The sequence below is a fragment of the Cyprinodon tularosa genome, unplaced genomic scaffold, assembly GCF_016077235.1.
Source record: "Cyprinodon tularosa strain WSP-4 unplaced genomic scaffold, ASM1607723v1 ctg29, whole genome shotgun sequence".
In the NCBI taxonomy this organism is placed as follows: Eukaryota; Metazoa; Chordata; class Actinopteri; order Cyprinodontiformes; family Cyprinodontidae; genus Cyprinodon; species Cyprinodon tularosa.
The window spans coordinates 1,985,754-2,009,949 of NW_024038996.1; the positions used below are offsets into that span (position 1 = coordinate 1,985,754).

The following is a 24,196-nucleotide window of genomic DNA, read 5'->3' on the forward strand; positions in this document are numbered from 1 at the left end:
TTTTCCCCCTGTGCTATTCCACATTAGTACATCTAACTTCATTTCTGGATATCTCTGAATTAATTTCTTTGTATGTGTGGATTGCATGGATTGTTAAAGAAATCTGCTAAAAATGTCATGTTGATAGCAGCTGTAGAAATATATTTACTGAGTAAAACAGGTTACAGGGAGTTACCCATAAATATATTTTTATTTTCCTATTTTATTTTTCCTCTGTAATGTGAGAGTTAGTTTTCCTTATATATATCTAGTGTAACATTACACTGCATTACAATTGTCAGCTTCTGGCTTCTTGTGGTTTTCAGTATGTTCTCTTTGCCAGTGGGGGTTTGCCATAATAGTTAGGTGTGTTTATTTTTTACCAGTTGTTTACTAGCTCATTTTAGAGTGGTTTGTCCCTATTTTCTTTAGTCCTTATTTCTACATGTTTGATTCTCTTAGTTCATTCCTCACATCTTTCCCTTTTTAAGAAATTCTCCCTTAGCCAAAGCCTTCTGTAAATTAGTAGATTTCATCCACCTGTGTCTCCACATTTTGCCACTTGTTTGCGGGTGTTTTCCTCATTACTTATAGCCTTAAGTTGGCTGTCAGCATTCATCAGGTCCACAGTTAATCTTTCTGTCTACACAATGGTTTCGCTTTTTTACCTGTTTAAGCAATTTCATCAAAGTCTCAAAACTTACTATGCTGCTCCGGAGTTTGAGTCTGCCTTTTGGTCCAGGACGTCAGATAACAGTTTTATTTTAGCAATTCTTCCCTGTGTATTACTATTCAGTCCTTTAGCTGATTTAATTAGTCAAGTGTTTTACTTTTTATATTCTGTTAGATATGGAAGTAAAACTTTAATAAAAAGGTAAAATATGTTTCCCTTAGATTTAATGTTTATCCAGTGTAACGGAACAGACTTGTGGTGTTCAATCTGCCTAAATTTAACACAATATTTAGTTAGGCTTATTTAACTTTTTATTTGGTTCAAGCTATTTTTTATTTTGTGAATTAATTGTTCTTATCGACTGTGTATGCAATGCTTTCCCACTGTTTTCACCCCAGTGACCACAGGAAGCTTATAGGGTCCAAATAGTGTCCCTGCCTTTAATATCGATGAGCAGTGAGTGGGAGTTTAAAATGTCTTCACTGCAGCTGGGTTTGTCTTTCCTTTTTACCTTCCTGTTTGTAACAAGAGCAAATATTTATTGACATTTAAACAAACTCAGTGAAATAAATACCACTGTTTATGCTTGGTCATCAGAACTTTGTCTTTTAAAAATTTGATTATTCACATTTATCTCAGTTCAAAGCAACATCTTCAAATACAGCTACAGATTAAGTTCTGCCCACTCATTGGTTAGGTAAACCTCTTTGCTTCTAACCTGACGTATGTGTCGTTTGGTGAGATGGACTCTTGGAAAAACTGGAACTGGTAAAGGTAAAGCACCACAAGATGTCCGGCACTGAAGATGGCCATCAGGACACACATGCAGCTGAATATGAGGGTGTTAAAGGTCCGGCAGAGAGACCACCAGGTGCACAGGAACAGGAAGATGGAGAAGTAAACAAAAGAAGTCAGCGAGGGAAGCATGATCCCTGTAAACACAAAAGCAAAGGAAACAGCAGATTAATTGAAGAAAACAAAAATTCCAAATACATTGTACATTCTCAGTACATAAGAATTAAATGACTGAAAGTTTGCTTTCTAGCTTTGTTGCTGATCTGGAAATCAGTTGCTGAGATATAGGGAGCAATGAAAGTATGTAATTCTGATGAAGTTAGGATTGGGTTCTCTTAAACACTTAATAGATAAAGGGAGAAATAAATCCAGATGCATGTTTGATACCAATTTCTGTTTTTTTTTTTCTTATTTTCTGTTTTGGTCCCACTTCCCATTTCCAGTTTCTTTCCATTTTAAACATTTTTCTCAAATTACTTTAACAGTTAAAAATAGTTTTAAAAAATTACAAAATGTGCTGTATTTTTTTTATTCTAACAGGAAATGACAATTTTCAAGATTGTCTTAAAATGCAAATGCCCCTAAATTTAAGCAATTTTTCCTGATCTTAAGAAGTAGTCACGTCTCTAAAAACTAAAGAGCTGTGATATTATTATGAATGCTTGTTTGATCCTTGACTTATTTCTCCTTTACATTTCCTCATGCCAATATTTCTTCTTACCATCTTCTAGACTGTTTAACAGGACAGTGAAATATTATTTATAAAATATTTTCATTCACTTTTATTCTTTTCAGGATCAAAACAGGAGGATTAACCTGTTTTTCTTGCCATTAAACCTTCATTTTAAGCAACAGAGCTCTCTTAAGAAATCTGGTCCTGAATTCAGGGTTAAGATCTCATTACTGATCATCAGTTTATATAAAATGAATTTCAAAAAAGAAGTGGCTATAAAGTACAGCCTTACTTAACAAGTCTGCGCAGCATCTCAAACCAGAACAGATAGAGAATTTTGATAGGTGTATATTAAAAACATAAAATTGAAAATGCAGCACAAAAGGCTGTTGGATGGTTTATATGCTTATTGAAGCAGTGAGCGGTTATTCTAATGGAGAGATCTGAGAAATGTATTGATGTTGTCATTTTACTTTTATTTTCATAAAGAGGGGAAAAGACTAGATGTGTTTACCTGCACTGTCTGTCCCTCGTTATTTTGTTTTTTGTTAGGCTCAAAAAGGATTGCTATTTTACTTCATCCGTTTTCCTGAAGATTATGTTTTCTTTTTGAGGAGTGATTAACTGCGTTTTCTATCCCTCATTTTTGCAAGGCTCAAAGAGGATAACTACTTTATCCATTCTCTGTTCTTCTGAACTTTTATCATGGGTAAAGTATTTTTTATGTTTAATTGAATGTTTTTGCACAAGTCTGTCCTTCTTGCTATATATGCTCTCTGTGACTCCAAACCTGACTGTTTCCCCGTGCAATTAACAGATATTATTTTGCATTTTCCCCCAAAGCTGATGTGCTTACCTTGTATCCGTGTCTCTCTTCCTGTTAGACTCATGAAATTGCAGCTGAATTGCTGCTTAGTCACACTTAAATAGACCTGGGCTCTATCTAATCAGGAGGCCCCCTTGCAGAAAATCCTGTCAGTTGTGATAATTTCAACTGACTTTTAATGAGTGCTAAATGCTACGACCTCATCCAACACCATTTTCTGTCAAAATGGATGCAACATCTGATTTGGTGAGTTAGGGGCTAAACAGAGGCTTAATATCAACATACTGCACTTTGTTTATATGTAAAGGTCATTCATTCGCAATATCAACTCTTTATGGGTTTTTTAAAAGTATTATTTCTGCATATTTCTGGTCTCTCTGTTAGTTGCATCATGACTGAGACTTGGTCTAAAATTAATGTGTTGGTTACATTCTTTAATGTTTTTTAACAATCGATCTCTAAACAGGAGTGACAGTATGCTGAAAGTCAGCAGTATGGGGGTTGTTGATCAGTCTGTCTGTCTGATCAGAATGTAGGTATGAATAGAGGTATGGAACAACCATGTCTATACCTTTGAACAGATATCTGTCGACAAGAAACTGGTGATGAAGTCACGTGATCTATTCCGATCAATTGTTATGCCTGGATCGCTTTATTCTACTAGCACTTATAAAAAAAAAAAAGTCTTGTTCTACGTGTGTCAGCTCCTCTTCATATTTTTACAGCAGAAAAATCTTTTTTGGAAAAAAATACAAACAACTGACAAAAACTGTATCAATTTTCCTTTCCAGATGAGAGGCACGACATAATAATTGTGCTCAGGGCATTTAAATGGCTAGTAATGTGCCCGATCTTACCTTTTATTTTATTTTTTCCTACCGTATTTTTCAGTCCTTTGAAATGGCACTGGCCACATGATTGTACAAAAACCATTTAGTGTTGAAGGGATGGGTTTCTTTTGATGGAATTTTTATTCAACTTGCTTGCTGAAAGAAAAGTTCTGGTATGTTGATAGGCAAAATTTATGTCTTTTTTTTTCATTGCAATGTTATCCACTAAACAGCAAATATTTGCACCTACAGTATCACTTGTCTAATTGTTTTTTGTGCATTGTACTGTAAAAGGAGTCGCAATTTGTAAAAGCAGTGCCCGTATGCTAGATCTGATCATTACATGGAGAAGATGCAGGCAGAGGAGAAGCAGAATAATATTACAGTTTGTAACCTTTGTCGGTAATATTCCCAGCAGTGGGTTTGTAATCTGAGCTCCTGCCCTGACCAGAGATTATTTCTCTTCTGTGCAAGGTCCCTTCAGTGAACTGATACCAAAAGAATAAAGAGCCCCTTGAAACTATGGGATTCACTGCTTTCCTGTGATGAAATGTCTGCAAACACACTAGTCTATCTGCATATGTGCTCCAATCTTATGCTTAATTCAAAGATACCTGTATCTCCCTTGTGCTTACCTCAAATACGTAACATATGTCCTGACATGCATAAAAAAGGAAGCGGTGCAGCCAGACAAAGCCGAGATATGCAGATGCAGGCTGGCTCAGAAAAGAGGCTGAGTTTAAATATTGAATTTAGCATTTTTTGTCATTTGTAACACTAAGTGGCTTCTTTTTATTTTCAACTTGCACATTTTGCAATAGAACAGAAATCACTTTTTTCTTAGAAGATGTTTTTCCCCCCTTTTTCTTTTTTATTTGGGCTATGCTAACTTTTTTTTTTACATTACTTATAGCACATAAAATTGAATTATTTAATCACACTGACTTGGTTTGTAAGTGAAGTAAAAAAGTAACTGTTATTTTAAAGTTGTAGAATTGCATTAACTAAAAATATAAACTACTACAGAAGAACAAGTTTTCTTTAAAGTAAATAACACATTTAATCATAGCAATCAATTAAAAAATGAATCATAGATAATTCAGAATCAGCTCAAATAAAGTTTTACTTCACAGTAAGGTTTTCTGGATACTGGATCTTTTCCATCTTTTGACTAAACTCATAGCTTGCTCAGAGGTTATAAAGATCAGCATGATCGCGAGTCAGGAGACGTTAATTCCCATGTTATTAGAAATACATACCATGACAAAATTGGCGAGTTGATAAAGAGAAAAATGAGCCCTCATGGTAAAACATAAAAACACCTGGCACCTCACTCTAAAACCCTAGTTTGAAGATGTTTAATTTTTAATACAATCAAACAACATTTTTATCAAAAGATGAAGGCTAACTCTAGTTTAAATTTGTTGTTGAAATTGATTGAAGCAATTAATTTGAATAGGTCTCTTGATATAGTGTGTATGATGAAAAAGGTAACAATATGTGTATAATCTTTCAGCAATGGCCTGACGTGCCATTTCCCTGCTTTTATTGATGGCAAAAGTAGTTTCGTTTTTATTTAATTATAAATTACTCCTCTGAGCTTTTTATTTTAAACATCTTAGCATATCAACATGAAGAGAATGACTTCAGCTGGATAAATTTCAATGTTTTTGAATAGGTTAGACAGAGTCCAAGACTAAATCAAATCAGACCATTTGAAAAGGGTTGTGGATAAGAGGTCTGCAAGGCAGCATGAGAAAATATTGCAAGGTTAAGATGAGAAGTCTACAAGCAAAACAGACTGAATGCTAAAACAGCCAGGTTATAGTTTCTTTTTAGTTTTTGTGCTTCTTTCCTGATTTGCCTTCCATTTGATTGATAAAGAAAGTGTACCTTATTAGATGGAGTCTCTGTTTTCTTCTAAAAATGTCACAAACTCATCGGATCCACCATATTCTGTTTTATCCAAAGTTTGGTTTGAAACAAAACTAAAAGAAGAGATAAGACCAAACTTATTGGCTACAAAAAGAAAAAAACTACTGAGGCTTAAGGCTGTTAAAATGCTCAGTTATACTGTCCATGTTGTTAAATGGACTGTGTACTTTATACTACTCTGTGTAACATTCTGGTTATTCCAGTAATAGAGTTGGTCTGATGAAACCGAACCAATGTCCCAGTAAAGGTTTAATATTTTCAATTATGTTTCACAATAAAATGTTATGTATTAGTGTTGCTGGGAAATCCTTGCCATAAATCCAGGAGTTCAGGTAGGAAGAGAGAAAATTTCACCTGTCATGCCCAGCAGGATGGTGACCACCACTTTCCCTGCAGTGGTGATCAGATTCCCAATGATCTCCTTCACTTTTGAAGCCACTTCTGCCACCATTCGCAGGATCTTCATCTTAGTACTTTCTTTTGCCTCTTCCTCCTCCTCCTCCTCTTCATCCTCCTCATCTTCATCAAAAAGCTCCTCGTTCTCCTCATCCTCCCCTGCCTCATAACCTGCCTCCAGGTCGTCCTCCAGCAGGACATCGTCATCATATGGACTCGGCTTCTCCTCGTCCTCCTTACAGGTAAATAACAAAAGAGTTAGAAATCAGAGCTCTCCATGGTGCTGAAAACTGTTTTATACAGGTAATGATAGAATAAAAATCTGTGAGTATCATCTGAGTTTATTTTAGCGGATTCGAGCATAAATCTGTCAAGCAAGAAACAACAAGCAAAGCAGTGTTTTGGCCTGTTTTGTTTTTCCTTGGCTGTGGTATTTGAATAAAGTGTTTCTAGTCTTCTATAGTGTCTGCATAAGGCAAACACCAGCTGGTAAATTCAATACATAAAGAACCCGACAGACAAATGAAACAGGTAATATAAATTCAGTTTTAGTCAAAACATAAACCACAAAAGCCTGTAGAGATAAACTTCCCTGGTGTTTTTCCCAGCATGAGACAGAAGGAGAGAAATGCCATCTGTGCCAGTCGGAGCACACAGAGCGGATAAATGTGGACTTAATTAAGACTGAGTCATGAAAAGTGATGGCAGAGGCTTGCCAGACATGATGGGAGGCTGCTTTCTAAGCCATCAACTCTCACACAAAAGTTATACTCAATTCTTGATTTCGAGGCTCATCCAGAGCGGTGAAAACAGACTGCTTTCCTCCTGGCTTTAGCTATCAGTTGAATGGAGCATTAAAATAATGATTAGACATTATCAACCAAGCAGTTTTTCTTTGTGCACATAAAGCCTCAAATGGTGCATGTTTTGACTGTTAGTAGACCAGAAGAGCTTTATATAAAAGTGAATAAACATGGTGGCGAAATAACCCCTGTTGTAGCTTTTAAGTAGAAAAAGCCATAGCCAATCATAGTAAAATGGATTAATCGATTAAATAAATTATGGGGCTATACAATATTAGATGGAAAAGTAGCCTATCACTTTCTCTGGAGAATAAATCACCATAATGACACCAGTGCATTTCAGTACATTGGGATATAATCAGAAAAAAATTTGTTTACACAAAATAGTGTGAGCTTCAATGAAAGGAAAACAGTGGATTGAACACATTTTGGAGTAATTATGGATTCCGATTTTACACCAGATAAACAGATCAGCCTTGTTTAGCACCAAAGTTTCCTCAACTTATGGCAAGTAGAAAACCTTAAGCCTCTTTAATTGACGTACTAGTCAGAGAGACAAACCCATGATTTAATCTCAAATATTCTTACTTGCAAAGAGACATGAATCCATCTTACCTTCTTCATTTGCTCCTTTTTTTTGTAAGTCATTCCAGCTGGTGAGTAATACAGTTTTGAGTTCAAACACTGGTAGTGTTAAAAAAAACTCTGTGAGAGTTGTATGTCAAGCTAGGATAATGTAAACACCTCTAATTGAGTTACAGACACTCCGGCTGGAGTTGATTAGAGCATCCAGTCTTGAAGTTCACACCTTATGTAGTATAGACCAGTTAAATCTATTAATGAGCATTAAGAGGATTTGTAACTTGGAAAGAGTGAGTTTTTCATGTCAAATTTCAGTAGCCTTCCCAGTGTCTACAAACAGTTCCACATTTGCCGACTCGAATCTTGTACCATAGTGACTTCTCTCTGTGATATAGTGGCCATAATGTAGCTTAGCAATAGCATTTTTTTTTGCACATCTCTGGAGTTGCTGCTATTTTTCACATATCCATTAAAATGTCCACAGCTGTTATTGATTTTTTTATCATCCAGATAAAGAGTGTCTAACCACATTGTGTGACCACTTCTACTATAACCTTTGCTGCTGTAAACACCACAATTTTCACATTGTGGGACAATAAAAGGATTTACTACTCTATTCTATCAGTACGTGAATTAATGTGTGTAGAGCTTTGGAGTCCCTGGAATTGATATACTTAACTGAAATTGTACTTTTAACTTTTAAATAATTAATGTTAACACATTATTGGAATTGTATGATTCTTTTGTGGAGAGTCATCTTAATTTCCAATTAACACCTATGTTGAAGAGGAATAACGTTATATCAAGTTCAAAATGCACTTATGTGGTGTCATCAAACAACACTGTGAAATATTTAACACAATATTTTGAGGTTGAAATATTAACACTTTAGATTTAAAAAAGCGTTAAATTTAACACACTGAGTTGCATTAACCTTCCTGATTTTACAGTGTGTCATCATTGTTAGTTACTTCATCTGCTTCATTCCTCTTTAACACCCAGATCTACTCTGGCTTTATATTTCCTTAGATCAACTGAGCAGCTGCTTTTAGTTGTCACAAAGACTAGATGAATAGATAAGATTTATCTTTTCTGTTTCTTTTTCTAAAATACTTTTAAAACACATAACTTTTATAGCACTTTTTTTACCAGTTTGTTCTATATTATAAATGTTTTTTATTGCTGTTGGATATCTTGTCTTCATTTTCTATTTATTTATCATGCTATGTAGAGCACTTTGGCAAACCTGCCTGTTTAAATGCCTTTTATCAATTGTATTTGAATTTCAGATGTTTCAGTTATTAGTAAAACCAATTAATATGATTTTATCTAAACACATTTTATTTAATAAAACATATCAAATGGGAAGACCGCTAACTTCACAGTAATTCCAGCAGACACTTCCTGACACCATCTATACATTTAAGCTTAAAATGGTTATTGATATTTTAGAACTGAATGAAAGCAACCTGAAGGTAAAAAACTCAATTTTGTTTTTTTTGTTTGTTTTTTTTTATCTGAGACTTGGTTTTATTAAAATTAGGTGGTTTAAGGGAGCCCAGACATATTTCTTTACAGCAAGATGTCAGGATCCCTTCCCACAATGGTTATATATTCCCTCCAGCAGGTGCTCAGAAAACTTCCGAAGGCTCACAGGAGTAATCTATAAGCAAAGGTAAAATCACAGCCTCAAGAGGAGGCAATGCTGCTTAAGGGTTCGCCTCAGCTGGAATCAATGGTTTAAGTGCCAAAATAGATAAATATGTATCCAGGGCAGGAGCAAAAACTCTCCTATTTATTGTGTTTGGCCTCTCCCCTTATCTAGATACAAAAGGGAAAGGCCTGAATTTAGAAGAAAAGGACTTAAGCTCTATTGTTTTGAGTCCTCTTTTCAAACCAAAGTATATTTTGCATTTTATTCATAAATCAAACATCCCAGAGTGTGGAGGATGAGTGGAGAGGCACATAATCCACTTTGCTTAACCTTAATTGTGAGGCTTCTACCCAGTAATGATTTATATTATCTAATGATCTTTGTTTTATTTTTTCTGAGGATTTCTCTGAAAAAACAGATTGCCTCTTACATTGTAGGTCTTTTAAAATTATCTCAACACATAAAAAAAAAAGATTTTAGAAGGGATAAAAGGGCTTACATCGGACTACTGGAACTGCCGACCTTTGACTGTTACAATTATTAATAAATAAAATGTTGAAATCGATTGATGGTTAAAAACAAAAAATGTATGTAACAGTGATGCTTAACATTTTTTTTTCCCAAATCTAAGTCCCAATTCTTTAACTGATTAAACAAACAACTCATCAAATTCAAACCATATGGATCACCTCTAAACCTGAATCTCAGTAGGTAATTTGTACCATTTATTTTTAGGCCTAAATTACCACTGTAATGTTTAACATTCACTTTTTTTTTTATTTATCAACAGTTATCTTTTAACCATTTAAAACTGAATGCACCGTCCTGTTCATTTCTAGAGTATATTATTCAAAAAAATTAAGTAAAAGTTATTGTTAACCAAATAGTAATTAAAATCAGCTCTCTCGTCGCATTTTAATAAAATGTAGAGGGTTTTCTTTGCATCTAAATCCATATTCAAAGCCTTCACTGTCTGTTATACGTTACAAAGATGTTCAAATTTATGGTAAACATTGCAGCATACTGAACAACATAAAGTATAGCAAATAAAAATAATCAGTGTTAAAGTTTTGATATTTCAATTTTTTTCAGTGTCTCCTTGTAAAGTTGTAACAAGCTTAGCAGCGAGACAGTGTTGGACCTGTTTTTAAGAAATGTAATATATTCCTCTTTTTTTTTTTTATGAGATTTTACCGCACTAGTGGCTGGGACTAAGGCCTCCATACTTGGGTCTTAAGCACTAACCACTGCGCCACCAAAGCACGCCCAATATACTTTTTCAGGTGCTTATTATTAGGAAGGGTCGGCTAATAATATTAACAAAAAATAATGATCAATTAACATCGTATAATCTTAAAACTTCACTTTATACTCAAGACAACTTTTCAAAGTATAACAGCCGCAGTCTTTAGCCAACATTTTGTGCATAACCAGCTTCCTTCACTCATCACAGCAAGATGTAAAAGTTGTCACTAACGATGGAGTCTTAGACCAGCAGTCTCAGTCTCCAGTCTTTAGTGCATCACTAAATGTGAGGTCTAAAGTCTTTTATTTTTGATTGACTATGCCATGTGTTTTATCTTCAACTTAATAAGTCACATTTAGCCTAATAGCACTAGGGGTATATGGTGAACATGTGTGGATTCAAGAAAATCTGCATCAGTTTCAAATCTGAGCACCAAAGCAAAAACCACTGAAGTGTTATATTAAATTTGAAAAAGGAGGTTTAAAGTTTATGTGAACCTCCAGACTGACAATTTACTCCCACAGCGTTTTAGCCCCGAATCTATTCGTGTCAAGATGTTTACATCAAAATTTTATGATCAACAACATTGTTTGTAGAGAGTTAACTCAAACCTCTTCATGTTTATGGGAGCACGGTTTTTATCTTTTGGTCATCAAGTAGGTTTTGTGGAATTGAATCTCTGCATTTATACAGCGATTTCCAGATGGAGAGCCTGTGTACAAATGTCTTCACACTGCAGTTTTCTCTCTTGGTAATGACAGAGGCTGAAAGCAAACTAGTTATAAGGCTCTGATTTTATTAAAATTTAAAATCTAACTCTTTTACACCCTAGGAACATAATCCAGAAACTTCTCTTCTCCAGTTTGGGAAAATACATAAGCAGGACTTTACTGCAGAAAACTGTCATTTCAGCCATCAATGATATTGTTTTACGACTTAGGGTGAGCAATTATTTCAACATGTGGTTGCTTTAGGTCTCTCCTTGATGTTGAGTTTAAAGTAAGAAAAATGATCTCTGATTCCTGTAAATGTCAAAGTAAAAAGTCTCATAAACCATTAATGGTTTGCTCTGTTTAAAAGGACAGTGGGATCTTTGGAAGTGAGATTCTACGAATATCTTCCTTGCTGTAGTCAGCTTGCTTAAAATGTTCATCTTGGACAGACTCCAGCTTTGCGTACTAGGTGCTTTAAAGTAGGGCTGGGCGATATAGAAAAAAAGCTTATCGATAAAAAAAAATGCATATTGATCGATATCGATAATTATTGAAAAGATTTGAAACCATATTTTATGTGCAGCTCTGCCTGGACTTTTTATAATATTGCTAAATGATTTAATTTTAATAAAAAACACAAACACAGACTTCGAATTAAATCTTTATTTAACCAACTTTTTTAACCATAAAAGAATTGTTTTAAAGATAAATAACTTAAGAGACCTGAGTTATGTTATTAAATACTGACAAAGAATAAACTAAAGTGACCAGAAAGGTGACCAAAATAAATATAACAAATAAATAAATGCCCCCCCACCGCCGCCCCCGTTTCCTGCTTTAACCTGAGTTATTACTTCAAAGTTTCTGGCCCCTCAGCATTTTTCTCTCAATTGTTAGAAGTACGTGGGAAACTGCCCAGAAAATATATATATATTTTTCCCGAAGATTCCTCGGAGGAGAGCCGTGTCGGGGCCTACACAGCTCGTACTCCTGCGGCTGTGAGCGGCTGAGATGATAAAAAAAAAGTTGGTTGCGTTATCAGACTGGTTTTCACTGGTTCCCGACACATTTTCTAGATGACTGTGGTTTGTTTTTGGTCCGACTTGCCATGACCGAAATACTGCCAGACTGCCGAACTACAAAAACCTTTCTTTGAAACAATTTCCTCCACCTCTCCTTGCTGCACAGCTTCAAGTGCTCTGTGTTGTGGTTTGAGAGGGCGGCGCTTGGTGACGGCGTGCCTGGGTCCGCGATTGTGATTGGTTGGGAGGAAGCAGTGACTAGCATAAACCTACATGCTAGGCTACAATGAGAAGGAAGGAAAACTGCATTTCTTTTTTATCGAACTTTTATCGACCCTCTTTTTTTCTATTGCGCCACACGTCTATCGATCGATATATATCGTTATTGAATTATCGCCCAGCACTACTTTAAAGCCTAACCTCAGACACTTTCTTATTGCTTTCACAAGATGTGTGCAAAAACTGAAGAACAGCATCAGGTAATGTAATCACAGAGCCAAATAGGCAGGTAACTGTCATGTGGAGCTTTATCACAACTAAAGGAGCTGCAGTCACTCACCATTGCTACGATACCATTATTATAATAGAAGTATGTTTTGTCCTACAGACTCAAAGCTCTCCAAGCTTACCTGCTGTTGCTACCATCCATCCTACCCCACACAGATATCAGGTCTGATCAGGGTTGTTTCCTGAAAATCTTCATATTTCCTTAGATAAAATAAAGGTCTCTTCAACTACACCATCAGTTTTACTGTTGCTCTGATGAAATATTATTTTCCTTAGCTTATCAGAGCATTAACAAATGGAGGTGAGTGTGGTTTGAGCATGTCAGACATTTTGCATCTAAACTGAAGCCTGAAATAAACATGTCCTCTTCGAGTATCCTAGCAGCCAGCCTTTATGTGTATTTTGTGTGTGAGCTTGCTCCTAGCCTGGAGTCCGATTTACAAGCAAGTACAGCAGTGTTTCCCAACCTTTTTTGACTTGTGTACTCCTTCAGACATTTAGCCTTACCATGAGTACCCCTCTCAGTCAAAAGTACTGATGATTGTCCAAAAGTGGGACGTACAATTACTGAGATGAAAACTATTTCAAGACTGATCTCTGTGAGAAGTAGAATGGAGAGATATAGAAGATTTTGTCCCAACAGCCATTAGACTGTTTACTGTCTCTTGAAGGTTTTTATTATTATTATTTGATCACATTTTGAGTTTTTTATCCTATTTAATATGATTTTATCTTTGCTATTGGGCAGGCAAATCTATCTATCTATCCATCCATCCATCCATCCATCCATCCATCCATCCATCCATCCATCCATCCATCCATCCATCCATCCATCCATCCATCCATCCATCCATCCATCCATCCATCCAAAATTTGAGCACTTAATTTTTATAATTTTATGTTTTCCATCTCAAATAAAAAAACATAAATTTCTTGCCTGAAAGTTAGTAAGGAATCAAAATAAAATCATATTATAAATCTGTATTTATAAAACCAGACCTCCTCTGAGTAACTGCCTGATAATCACATTTAAACTTGATGAATTGGAAACAAAATGTAGAAAAAAAATTATAGTCAGACTAACTTAATTAATTTTACTTTGTTTTCATCAAGACACCTGAGCTGTTTTGATGAGCTCTGATAGCTCAGTGTGAAAAACAGCACATAACAGGCTGTTCTCTACATCCAGTCTGTTCCTGTGCTTGGTTTGGATGTGGGTCACAGCTCAAGATTATAAACATATAAGAAAAACTTAGTTTTTGGTTGATAAAAGCTTGTTTAATTTTTCAGAAAGCAAAACAGATCCCAGCCCTATGTTGTTTTACTATCTAAGAATTTAAATATTTTCATGTACCCCTTTGTTGTTTTTGCTTTGTGTCAGAGAAATCCTGGGTTATTTGTTTCAGTTACTTGGAGACAATAATTTTGTTACAACCAGAGGAGCAGCAGGATGAGGTCATTAGCAGCAACTGATAACTTGGAGTGTTGTAGATCTGACACTGGAGGGCTTGGATGTAGTCTTTACATGCGCCCAGGATAGTCAACATGGCTACCAATTTAATGAAGACCAAAGCATACAGGTGCATGCTTCCTAAATGGTACTAAGCAGCAATTACTGCTAAGCACAGTGGAAGAAGTTCCCTTTGAATGAACTTCTTGAGTGAACATCTTTTTTTCCCAATACATATTTCAGCTCATTACAATGGATCATAACCCTGGGTTTTGTTGTTTTAGAACAATAAATGTTCTCTTTGTACTGCAAATATTCTATAGCTTAAGCCTCTATCCTCACTAACACCAGGTGGAGAGTTAAGAGAATTACAGGATCCATTAAGCCACAAACATGAACCCCTGCATGGTGCTTTAGTAGGTTTATCATAAAATAACAAAAATGTTATGTATCTTTATGTAACTTCAGGACACCAACAGTTCTGCATAGTTGAAACCTACTTGTTCCTCTGCATCGAAGTCTGCGTTGTACTGGCCCATTTCCTCAGGCGGCCTCTTCTGGACCAGACTGCGACACAGCAGCCAGATGGCCAGGCCGACCATGAACATGCCGATGTCAGGGATAAACACTCGGATGCCGTTCCCTGCATCTGCGCCAATAACACTAGGACACAGAGGAAATAAAGGAAACTCGCTAAGAAAAGGCAGATGCATGTTTCTTGAAAGAAGTGATGACATTGTATTCCAGGATAAAACCACCATAACAACCACAAACTTCCATTTATAAAATAGACCAAAATAACACAGTACTGTAGGTCATTGTAAAGTGGATGGAAAGTTATATGTTCTAGCTGTATCTTTAAAAAAATACAAATGTAAAGTGTTCATAATATAGTGACTATCGAACACCTTTTAATCCTTCTGGGTGCTGGGAATCTTAGTATTAACGCGCTTAAAAAATGATGTCCAGCCTGGGAGATAAGTTATGGGACAACACAGCGCAATTCAACAAACATCAATTCAGGGGCCCCAAAAATGTGTAGAACCAAGCGGTGAGTTGCTGAGATGTTTCCCTTAGTTCCTGAGCTTTCTCCTGAAGGCTGAGTGAGTGTTTCTCTGTTAACTCTTCCTCCTGCAGGGCAGGTTTCTCTTGCCAGCGATGCCGCAGTGCAGTTTCTCTAGCTCTTCTTAGTGGTTTGCCTGGACCTCTGATACAGCATTGATGAGGCCTTGCGAACTCTTCTGAGTTCAAAAAGGAGGTGGAGCTTCAGTAGAAGTTTTTTGCAACTTCTTTGCAAGTTCCTGCTTCATATTTTCTTCATTTTGTTATAGCTTTTTGTTAAAGCGATTTTCAACTGATCCTTCAGATCTGCCAAACTCTTCTGACACTGATCCTCTTAGGCCTTATTTAACTGAGCATGAGCTTCCTTCAAGCTTGTGTTTTCTTGTTGAGTTTGCAATAAACTCTGCTGCAGGTCTTTAATCTCCCTAATCTTTACTCCTAGATTTTGTGCTGTGGAATATTCTTTCTTATGCACGGTTTGCTCTCTAAGAAGTTCTTCAAATGTATTATGCTACGTTCAGACCGGACGCAGCAAAAGCAGCAAAATCGCGTCTGCTGCTTCATTTTTGCTGCTTGTACCAGTGAGTTCTGACGCGCGGCTGAAGCAGCTTTGCTGCTCTGGCTGCGCGGTGCAAAAGTGGCTCTGACGCGCGTTGGGCGGAGCTTCACTATCCTTTCTCTGCCTTGCAGCTATATTTGCTGTGATCAGTGGGAATAAAGTAGTTTTAATATGTTTTTAAGTGAGAAAATCCACCTGAAAACTTAATCAGTGCCGTCAGTTCATCCAGATTACAATCCTGTCTCCCAATGTTATTTCTGTCGGAGCCGCTCAGACCCCCACATACCGACGGTGCGCCGACAGAAGGAATCCCTTCAACAGTAGCCTCTGGACGGGTCGCCTCCTCGTGGTTTACCACGGCGGCTGGTAGGTGTTTTTCATCTAAATAATCCGATCTGCAGGCACCAGAATAATAAAAGCCAACATATTCTGCCGGCAGATGTATATATTTTAAGTTAATTATGCGTTAATAAACTGTTTAAGAGGAGTAATCAGAGCGGTCTGTGTCATCAGCGCTGTGTCTCTCTCCCAGCCAGCTCCCAGATCAGCTTCTCTGATTGGTTGACGCGGCGCGTCGAGCAGCAAGAATTCAATTTTTCCATCTCGAGCAGCAACGCGTTTGCGGCGCGTCACGTGCGTCAGATGCCAAAACGCGCCCGACACGCTGCTTCAGCTGCTCAGACGCGCTGCGCCTGCTGCTCAAAACGCGCCGCGGGACCTTTTGCTGCGCCTTGACGCGCGTCAACCATTGACTTTGCATGTAAACTCGCTGCTTCTGTCGCGCCAGCTGCCCCCGGTGTGAACGCAGCATTATAGCTTCTGCTTAAAAGTTTTTTCTACCTTTTCGATAAAAATGCTGATGTTTGGTGGGGGTGCATCTAGGCATAATCGGAGACAATGACACACGAAGTGTGCTCCTGATGTCCAGTCTCCTCCGTAGCTTTGTTTTGGTCGCTGTAACCGCAGAAAATCCCGCTTCACAAAGATAGGATGTTATAGACAGGATGAGTCTTGAACTGAATCAACCTGTGTCAAGAGGCACAGATGCACCGACTGATGTAATTGGGAGACAATACCGCAATTTTTTTATATTTTAAAAAATAAAACATCACTCAGACTCGGATTATATATATATATATATATATATATATATATATATATATATATATATATATATATTAGTGCTGTCAAAATTATCGCGTTATTAACGCGTTAACGCGAGGCCATTTTAACGGCGATAATTTTTTTAACGTGAGATTAACGCTATGTGGTTTTATGGTACAATTTTTCCAAGTACATCCCGCTGCAGCCTGCGGGAAGGCGGGGCTATTTTCCCCCAGTCTATGCATTTCTCATAGGCTTCTAGAGCGGAGCTCCTCAAGGGAAAAAGACGCTCATACACTGGGTGACGCTAGTGCCTTTTCTTTAAGCCCCACCACCAACAAACAAGTTGAGTGTCTGGTAACTAGTAGCAACCTGAAATACGCTGAGAAAACTGATTACTGAGGTGAAATGGAATCTCGTAGCAGCCCTCTTGCCGTCTGTGTACGCAACAGGTCAGTATCGCGTGTGTGTGTGTGTGGGTGGGTGTGTCTGTGTGTGGGTGAGTGGGTGTGTGTGTGTTCTCATTTTTGTTAAGAGGCTGAAAAGTAACTTTCTAGAGCATAGACTACCTTCATCTAGTAATGTCGGTCTATTGATTTTGATGTATTGATTGAAAATTGTTCATTATTACCTTGGTTAATTAACATCTAATGTTAACTCTACTGCATTTTATAGCGGTAGGGTAAAATGCTTGTCTTTGTTCAAAAGACTGTATTAACTGTAAAGACTGTCTTTTACATCAGCCTGTTTTCAGGGCCTTTTTTTTGCCTACATATTTGTTATTTTTTGCTACATGCCTCCCCATCTTCTTGCCATATGTTTCTATGGCATAAATCAGTATCTGTGACCTGTTTTCATTTTAAAAAAAGAACATTGGCACAAACCTAGCCTGTATGTATTTTTTTGTATGTCATCGAGAGTATTTAAATGATTTTCAATCAGGAAAAAAATGTGCGATTAAAATGCGATTAATCGCGAGTTAACTCAGGCATTGATGCGATTAATCGCGATTAAAAAATTTAATCGATTGACAGCACTAATATATATATATATATATATATATATATATATATATATATTAGTGCTGTCAAAATTATCGCGTTATTAACGCGTTAACGCAAGGCCATTTTAACGGCGATAATTTTTTTAACGTGAGATTAACGCTATGTGGTTTTATGGTACAATTTTCCAAGTACATCCCGCTGCAGCCTGCGGGAAGGCGGGGCTATTTTCCCCCAGTGTATGCATTTCTCATAGGCTTCGAGAGCGGAGCTCCTCAAGGAAAAAAGACGCTCATACACTGGGTAGCGCTAGTGCCTTTTCTTTAAGCCCCAACACCAACAAACAAGTTGAGTGTCTGGTAACTAGTAGCAACCTGAAATACGCTGAGAAAACTGATTACTGAGGTGAAATGGAATCTGCTACGGCACTCTTGCTGTCTGTGTACGCCACAGGTCAGTATCGTGTGTGTGTTTGTGTGTGTGGGTGGGTGTGTCTGTGTGTGGGTGAGTGGGTGTGTGTGTTCTTATTTTTGTTAAGAGGCTGAAAAGTAACTTTCTAGAGTATAGACTACCTCCATCTAGTGATGTCGGTCTATTGATTTTGATGTATTGATTGAAAATTGTTCATTATTATCTTGGTTAATTAACATCTAATGTTAACTGTACTACATTTTATAGCAGTAGGGTAAAATGCTTGTCTTTGTTCAAAAGACTGTATTAACTGTAAAGACTGTCTTTTACATCAGCCTGTTTTCAGGGCCTTTTTTTTGGCTACATATTTGTTATTTTTTGCTACATGCCTCCCCATCTTCTTGCCATATGTTTCTATGGCATAAATCAGTATCTGTGACCTGTTTTCATTTAAAAAAAAGAACATTGGCACAAACCTAGCCTGTATGTATTTTTTTGTATGTCATCGAGAGTATTTAAATGATTTTCAATCAGGAAAAGAATGTGCGATTAAAATGCGATTAATCGCGAGTTAACTCAGGCATTGATGCGATTAATCGCGATTAAAAAATTTAATCGATTGACAGCACTAATATATATATATATATACACTTCTGTGCGGCCCTCTACCAAATAGGGATGGGCGATATGTTATCGTGTGCGATATATCGTCAAAGAAATTCCTCATTGTAACAATTTGTCATCTCGCGATAAAAACGATTAACTCCCACCGGTGACGTATACTGTACTGCGCGTGGCACACCTGCAGTCCAACTCACGTGCGAGCCATTTGCAAACAACAAGCATGGCGGAAGGTGGAGGAGACGTGCCCCAAGACCTGGTTCCTAAAAGAGGCTCCAGCTCCGTTATCTGGAACTGGTTTGGATTTAAAAAGTCTGATACGGAGCAGAAAGTCGTAATATGCAAAGTTTGCAGACAACCTGTGACGACAAAGGACAGCAACACTACCAATTTATTTCACCACCTCAAACACAAACCGGAATATGATGCTAGTCAGAAGATGCGCTGCGATGCAGAAGCCTCGACTTCAAAAACCTCTTTTCGCTTCACTCTGTGTACTCCGACGTCGAGAATCAAGAATCCACCTTTCGTATTCCATTTTCAGAGTTTTTTAAAGTGTTTAACAGAGACGTTAGCACCTCGCCGTCGGAGTACACAGAGTGAAGCGAAAAGACTACAACTGTGTAAACAGGCCCCATTTCCGTTTCCGGTGGCAGCGGAATATTGACTATTCCTACAGAACTCAATGGGATTTACAAAATGCTAAATAAAACACTACAGGAACGTTTTTTCTTTACGAAACTTTTTTTGGAACGTCATTGAACAGCGCTGACGACCCGGTGAGTAGCATATTTTAAAAAAAGAACGTTTAAGGTTGTTTTAAGGAGATTATCGGACATGCTCTATGGAAGCCATTCTAAAGCAGCCAGGGGTTGATTCTAAATGAGCCAAAAAGCAGAGACAGGAGCAATTGTCAAACTTTTGGTGTCGATCATTCGATTTCATCCTGGACACTACAGAAAATGGGCTTAAAGTGTAAAAAACCGAACTTCTCCTTTAAGGTTAAGAGGCTGAGCTCATAGATGATGATAAATAACATAGTTATGTATAATATATTACATTTCTGACTGTATATCCCTGTAATTATTACACACTGTAGCTTTAAATAAATGTGACATTTGTTCTCATATTTCAGGCTTGTTTGATTGGTTTGATACATTAGGCTGATATTGTGTTTTTGTTTTGTTTTTTATCATCACTTATCGTTATCGTAGTAAAACCTAGAAATTATCGTGATAAATTTTTTTGTCCATATCGCCCATCCCTAGTACCAAATGACCGACGGACCGGTACCGGTCCGCGGCCCGGTGGTTGAGGACCGCTGGTTTAAAGGATCCGGAAGAAGCAGTTTCCTGAAAAATTGTGGTGCATTCATGAAATCTACCCTTTATTGGAAAACTGGCCAAAGCAACCTAATAAGTCCAGTTTAAATTGTTCCTAGCAAGGGGTCAGAATAAACATAAAATGTTTGTTTTTTCATATGAAAAAAACACTCACTGTGGCAGAAAGCATTGTCTGGAACAAAATTTATATGAAGCGTAAACAGAGTTAACAGAAAAGATGGAGGTGGAGGACGGGGCAGTCTTTGAAAGAAGAATGTTAGATGCTGCAACAAACTGCAACAAAGCCCCACCTTAACTGAACCCTAAAAACAGATAGCTCACACAGGCTGTTCTCTCATGGGAACAAATATGAAAGTAGCAATTATATCACTCAGAAAACACCACAGAATACACGGGAATCTGGAGTTTTCCGCTACTTAATTGTTCTTTCAATGTGTGCTGTGCTGAGTGCTTTACATTTTATATGGAGTACCACCCTGTGTAATAAAGTTGGGCTTGCTGCTTTTAAACTTATTGCTGTTGACTGAAATTCCATAAAACAAAAACAACTCATGAGAAAGTTTATTTGGTTGTTTTTTTCAAATCAACTTAGATCAAAAATATTTTTTACTAACTAAAGAAATATATATCACAGGTTAGCTCCAATGGCCAGAAACTCATTGGGCTTTTGATTCAATAAAAAAAAGATAACTTTTAAGATTTTTGTCAGCATTGTTGTTAGATTTATCTCCTCCTTCCTAACTAAACATCAAGAGAATTATTCAGACGAGAGGCCAAACACTATCTGCACAATGTTGCCATGACAGCTACCATAATATCAGATTCATATTATCCACTGTGATGTTTTTATACTGCCTGAGGACACATTTTACAAGGTGTCATGATTGCATGGGCAATTACAGCAAATAAAAACTGTCCTTGAAATGGCTTACAGGTTTCCGAACCTTTAGAACGCTCTCTTTTTAATCAGCCAAACTAATTTCTATTTCAGTTTTATTGCAATCAAATTGCATCCTGTGTTTGGCCACCAAAGTGTTTTTCTTTACATTTCACGCTGAGCTCCAAGTGTAATTAAACAGTTCCCAATAAAATATACTGGTAACTCTGGAGCAGCAGAGAGGATTTGGCTGCAGTTATAAAGCAACTGGTCATTTCAAACAAAACCAATCTCACGCTGGCCTAGAGTGGAAATAAGGATTGTTAAAGTTGAAAACAGAGTGCTAATCGTCATGATGGAAAATGCACACTCGGAACAAAAAACTGTTTGGGCATTTGGCTGCTGTTGGAGATTTTAATCTAATCAAGGACGACTGTTTCCATGCGTTTTATTGTTGAGAAGCTTAGCACATCCTCACACGGATGAAAGAGATGGAAACCATCAGAGCCGCACAACACTGAGGCGGCAACTTTAATGACTCCTACTTTCCTCCGCTTATTATGTGTGGGAACTAGAAAACATCAGCAGAGCCTCAGGCTGCAGACAGATTCATAGAAAAACTGCCAGTTATGACAGTTCAATGTATTTTGCAACTCTGATAAGTAGTTGACACTGAAAACAGCTTGAACAAAGTAATTTGTTTTAACATTAAAGAAAATATTGTAGGGAAAAAAATATTGTTATAACACACTGAGCTTTTAATTTACATACCTGATCATTTAAAGTAGCAGAGAGAACCCATAAATTATGTGAAATAAAAAAATTGAAATAAATTCAACTTTATTGATCTCACAATGGAGAAATTAACTTCCTGCATTTAACCCATGCCCAGAGAGCAATCAGGGGTTAAGTGTCTTTGCTCAGAGACCCAAGAGTGGCAGTCTGTGGGAGTGCAAGCCCAAGGCCTAACCACTAGACCGCCACTCCCACTCTTTAAGCATGTTAAGCTCACACTAAAACTTTGATGTAAACTAGAAAAGACATTATTTCCATCATGTAGGATCGATTTCTTCTAAAATTGATATAGATTCAATTCTAATAGCGAAGAGACCTGTGTATCTGACAAATAACATCCAAACATCAAAAACACTAATACAACTACTGCTACAATTATACACAGGTGATGAATGGACAGTTTTGTGTAGGATGTAAATGCAGAGTTGAGAATAGCCCTTAAAGGAGAAGTTCGGTTTTTTACACTTTAAGCCCATTTTCTGTAGTGTCCAGGATGAAATCGAATGATGGACACCAAAAGTTTGACAATTGCTCCTGTCTCTGCTTTTTGGCTCATTTAGAATCACCCCCTGGCTGCTTTAGAATGGCTAGCATAGAGCATGTCCGATAATGTCCTTAAAACAACCTTAAACGTTCTTTTTTTAAAATATGCTACTCACCGAGTCGTCAGCGCTGTTCAATGACGTTCCAAAAAAAGTTTCGTAAAGAAAAAACGTTCCTGTAGTGTTTTATTTAGCATTTTGTAAATCCCATTGAGTTCTGTAGGAATAGTCAATATTCCGCTGCCACCGGAAACGGAAATGGGGCCTGTTTACACAGTTGTAGTCTTTTCGCTTCACTCTGTGTACTCCGACGTCGAGGTGCTAACCTCTCTGTTAAACACTTTAAAAAACTCTGAAAATGGAATACGAAAGGTGGATTCTTGATTCTCGACGTGCTAATGCAGACGCAAACAAAAGCCTTAAACTACAGACCCTTCAGTTCAGTGTTAGGGGTTAACTGGGCTTTAAATTTATTAGGAATCCACAAAGGAACAGGTTAGGAGGTAGTGAGAAGATAAGCCATTGTGGCTACGTGCAAAAAGGGGTGGTTAATGTTATTGGGAGGCAGCTATGTTTACAATACCTTGTGTAGCCTTTTTAAAAAGATGGCAGCTGTATAGTTTATGTTAACTTGGATTATTAAGTGTGTTCTCAATAAAAATAAATTCAATCCACAGTTCAGCTTGTAAAGTCTACTTTCTGGCTGAATTTAGCCAAAACGATACATAGAAATCCTTAGCTTTATAGGAGGTGCACCCTCGCAATTATTGCCTGTTCACAAGTAACTTATGTAAGGATATTGGGAAAAAAGCAGCATTTTCATGTAGCTTAATTTGAAGTAAGTATTACCAGACTGCTATGAAAATCACTTGTTTTGGATCATTAAATGAAAAAAATATGTGTGCCTTTTATAAGAACATAGGACATAAAATCCCTAAGAAGCAGCCCATAGATAACCAAAGCCTGTACATTTAGAAGGGTTTGTTTACATGCTCAGATTTTACTACCATTTGCAACCTCACATTAAAAATATCAAATAATGCAAAATATCTACATCCAAAATAACAAAGTATGCTCTCAAATATTAGAAGAAGAAGAAAAAAAGCATTCACACAATCTTAGCAGACTTTTGCGTAAAATATTTTATCTTTTTTCCATCTCATCTTGTGTAAGCTTGTAAGCTTTCATTTGACTATTTGCTTTGCTGCTAACACACCTGGATTTTCCCTCCATGGGACAATAAATTACATTTCTATCTTATTTTTGTGGTGTTAAATGTTAATGTCTTACCTTTCAAAGCCAATCTGTCGTATGGATCTCTCCCATGAAGAACCTATGACAAATAATAAGAAATGATTCAATGTAAATATATCAGTTCCAATGAAAAAGACAATTGCAACAACAGTTATTTTACAGACGGTACAAGTGACAAATTAATTTTCAAAAAAAAAAATGCATTAAAATCAGCATTCAGAGTGCAAAACAGTGGGCCTTCTCTGAACATGTAACACATCGAACCTTGAAGGAGCCATGTGGTCTTTGACCCTTGGTACAAAAACTACTTGAACACTGTTACTGCCCATAGCTATAACAAGTAAATTTGATATACTTTGTGAAACATTACAGTTGGTTGAATCTACTCCAGTTGCCTCAACGATCACCACAGCACAATCCACCAAACACCTTTAGATGTGCTGAAACAAGAGAGTTGAATCATAGGTGTGCAGCCAATAAATTTTCAGTAACTGTGATTTCAGGATATGATACAAATGTCTAAAGAATGTTTCAGATACCTCA

At 37.0% G+C, this 24,196-nt stretch overlaps 1 protein-coding gene across 1 annotated transcript in view; it reads right to left on the reverse strand.

The window, feature by feature from the left end:
• LOC119787175 (piezo-type mechanosensitive ion channel component 2) overlaps window positions 1-24,196 on the reverse strand; it is a 165,613-nt gene that overhangs the window by 92,400 nt on the left and 49,017 nt on the right. Inside the window, exons 4-7 of the mRNA XM_038290831.1 lie at window positions 23,690-23,732; window positions 14,585-14,747; window positions 6,066-6,342; window positions 1,371-1,584 (exon numbers count right to left, since the gene is read on the reverse strand). Coding sequence (XP_038146759.1) covers window positions 1,371-1,584; window positions 6,066-6,342; window positions 14,585-14,747; window positions 23,690-23,732 — 697 coding nt within the window. The remainder of the gene's footprint in view (window positions 1-1,370; window positions 1,585-6,065; window positions 6,343-14,584; window positions 14,748-23,689; window positions 23,733-24,196) is intronic.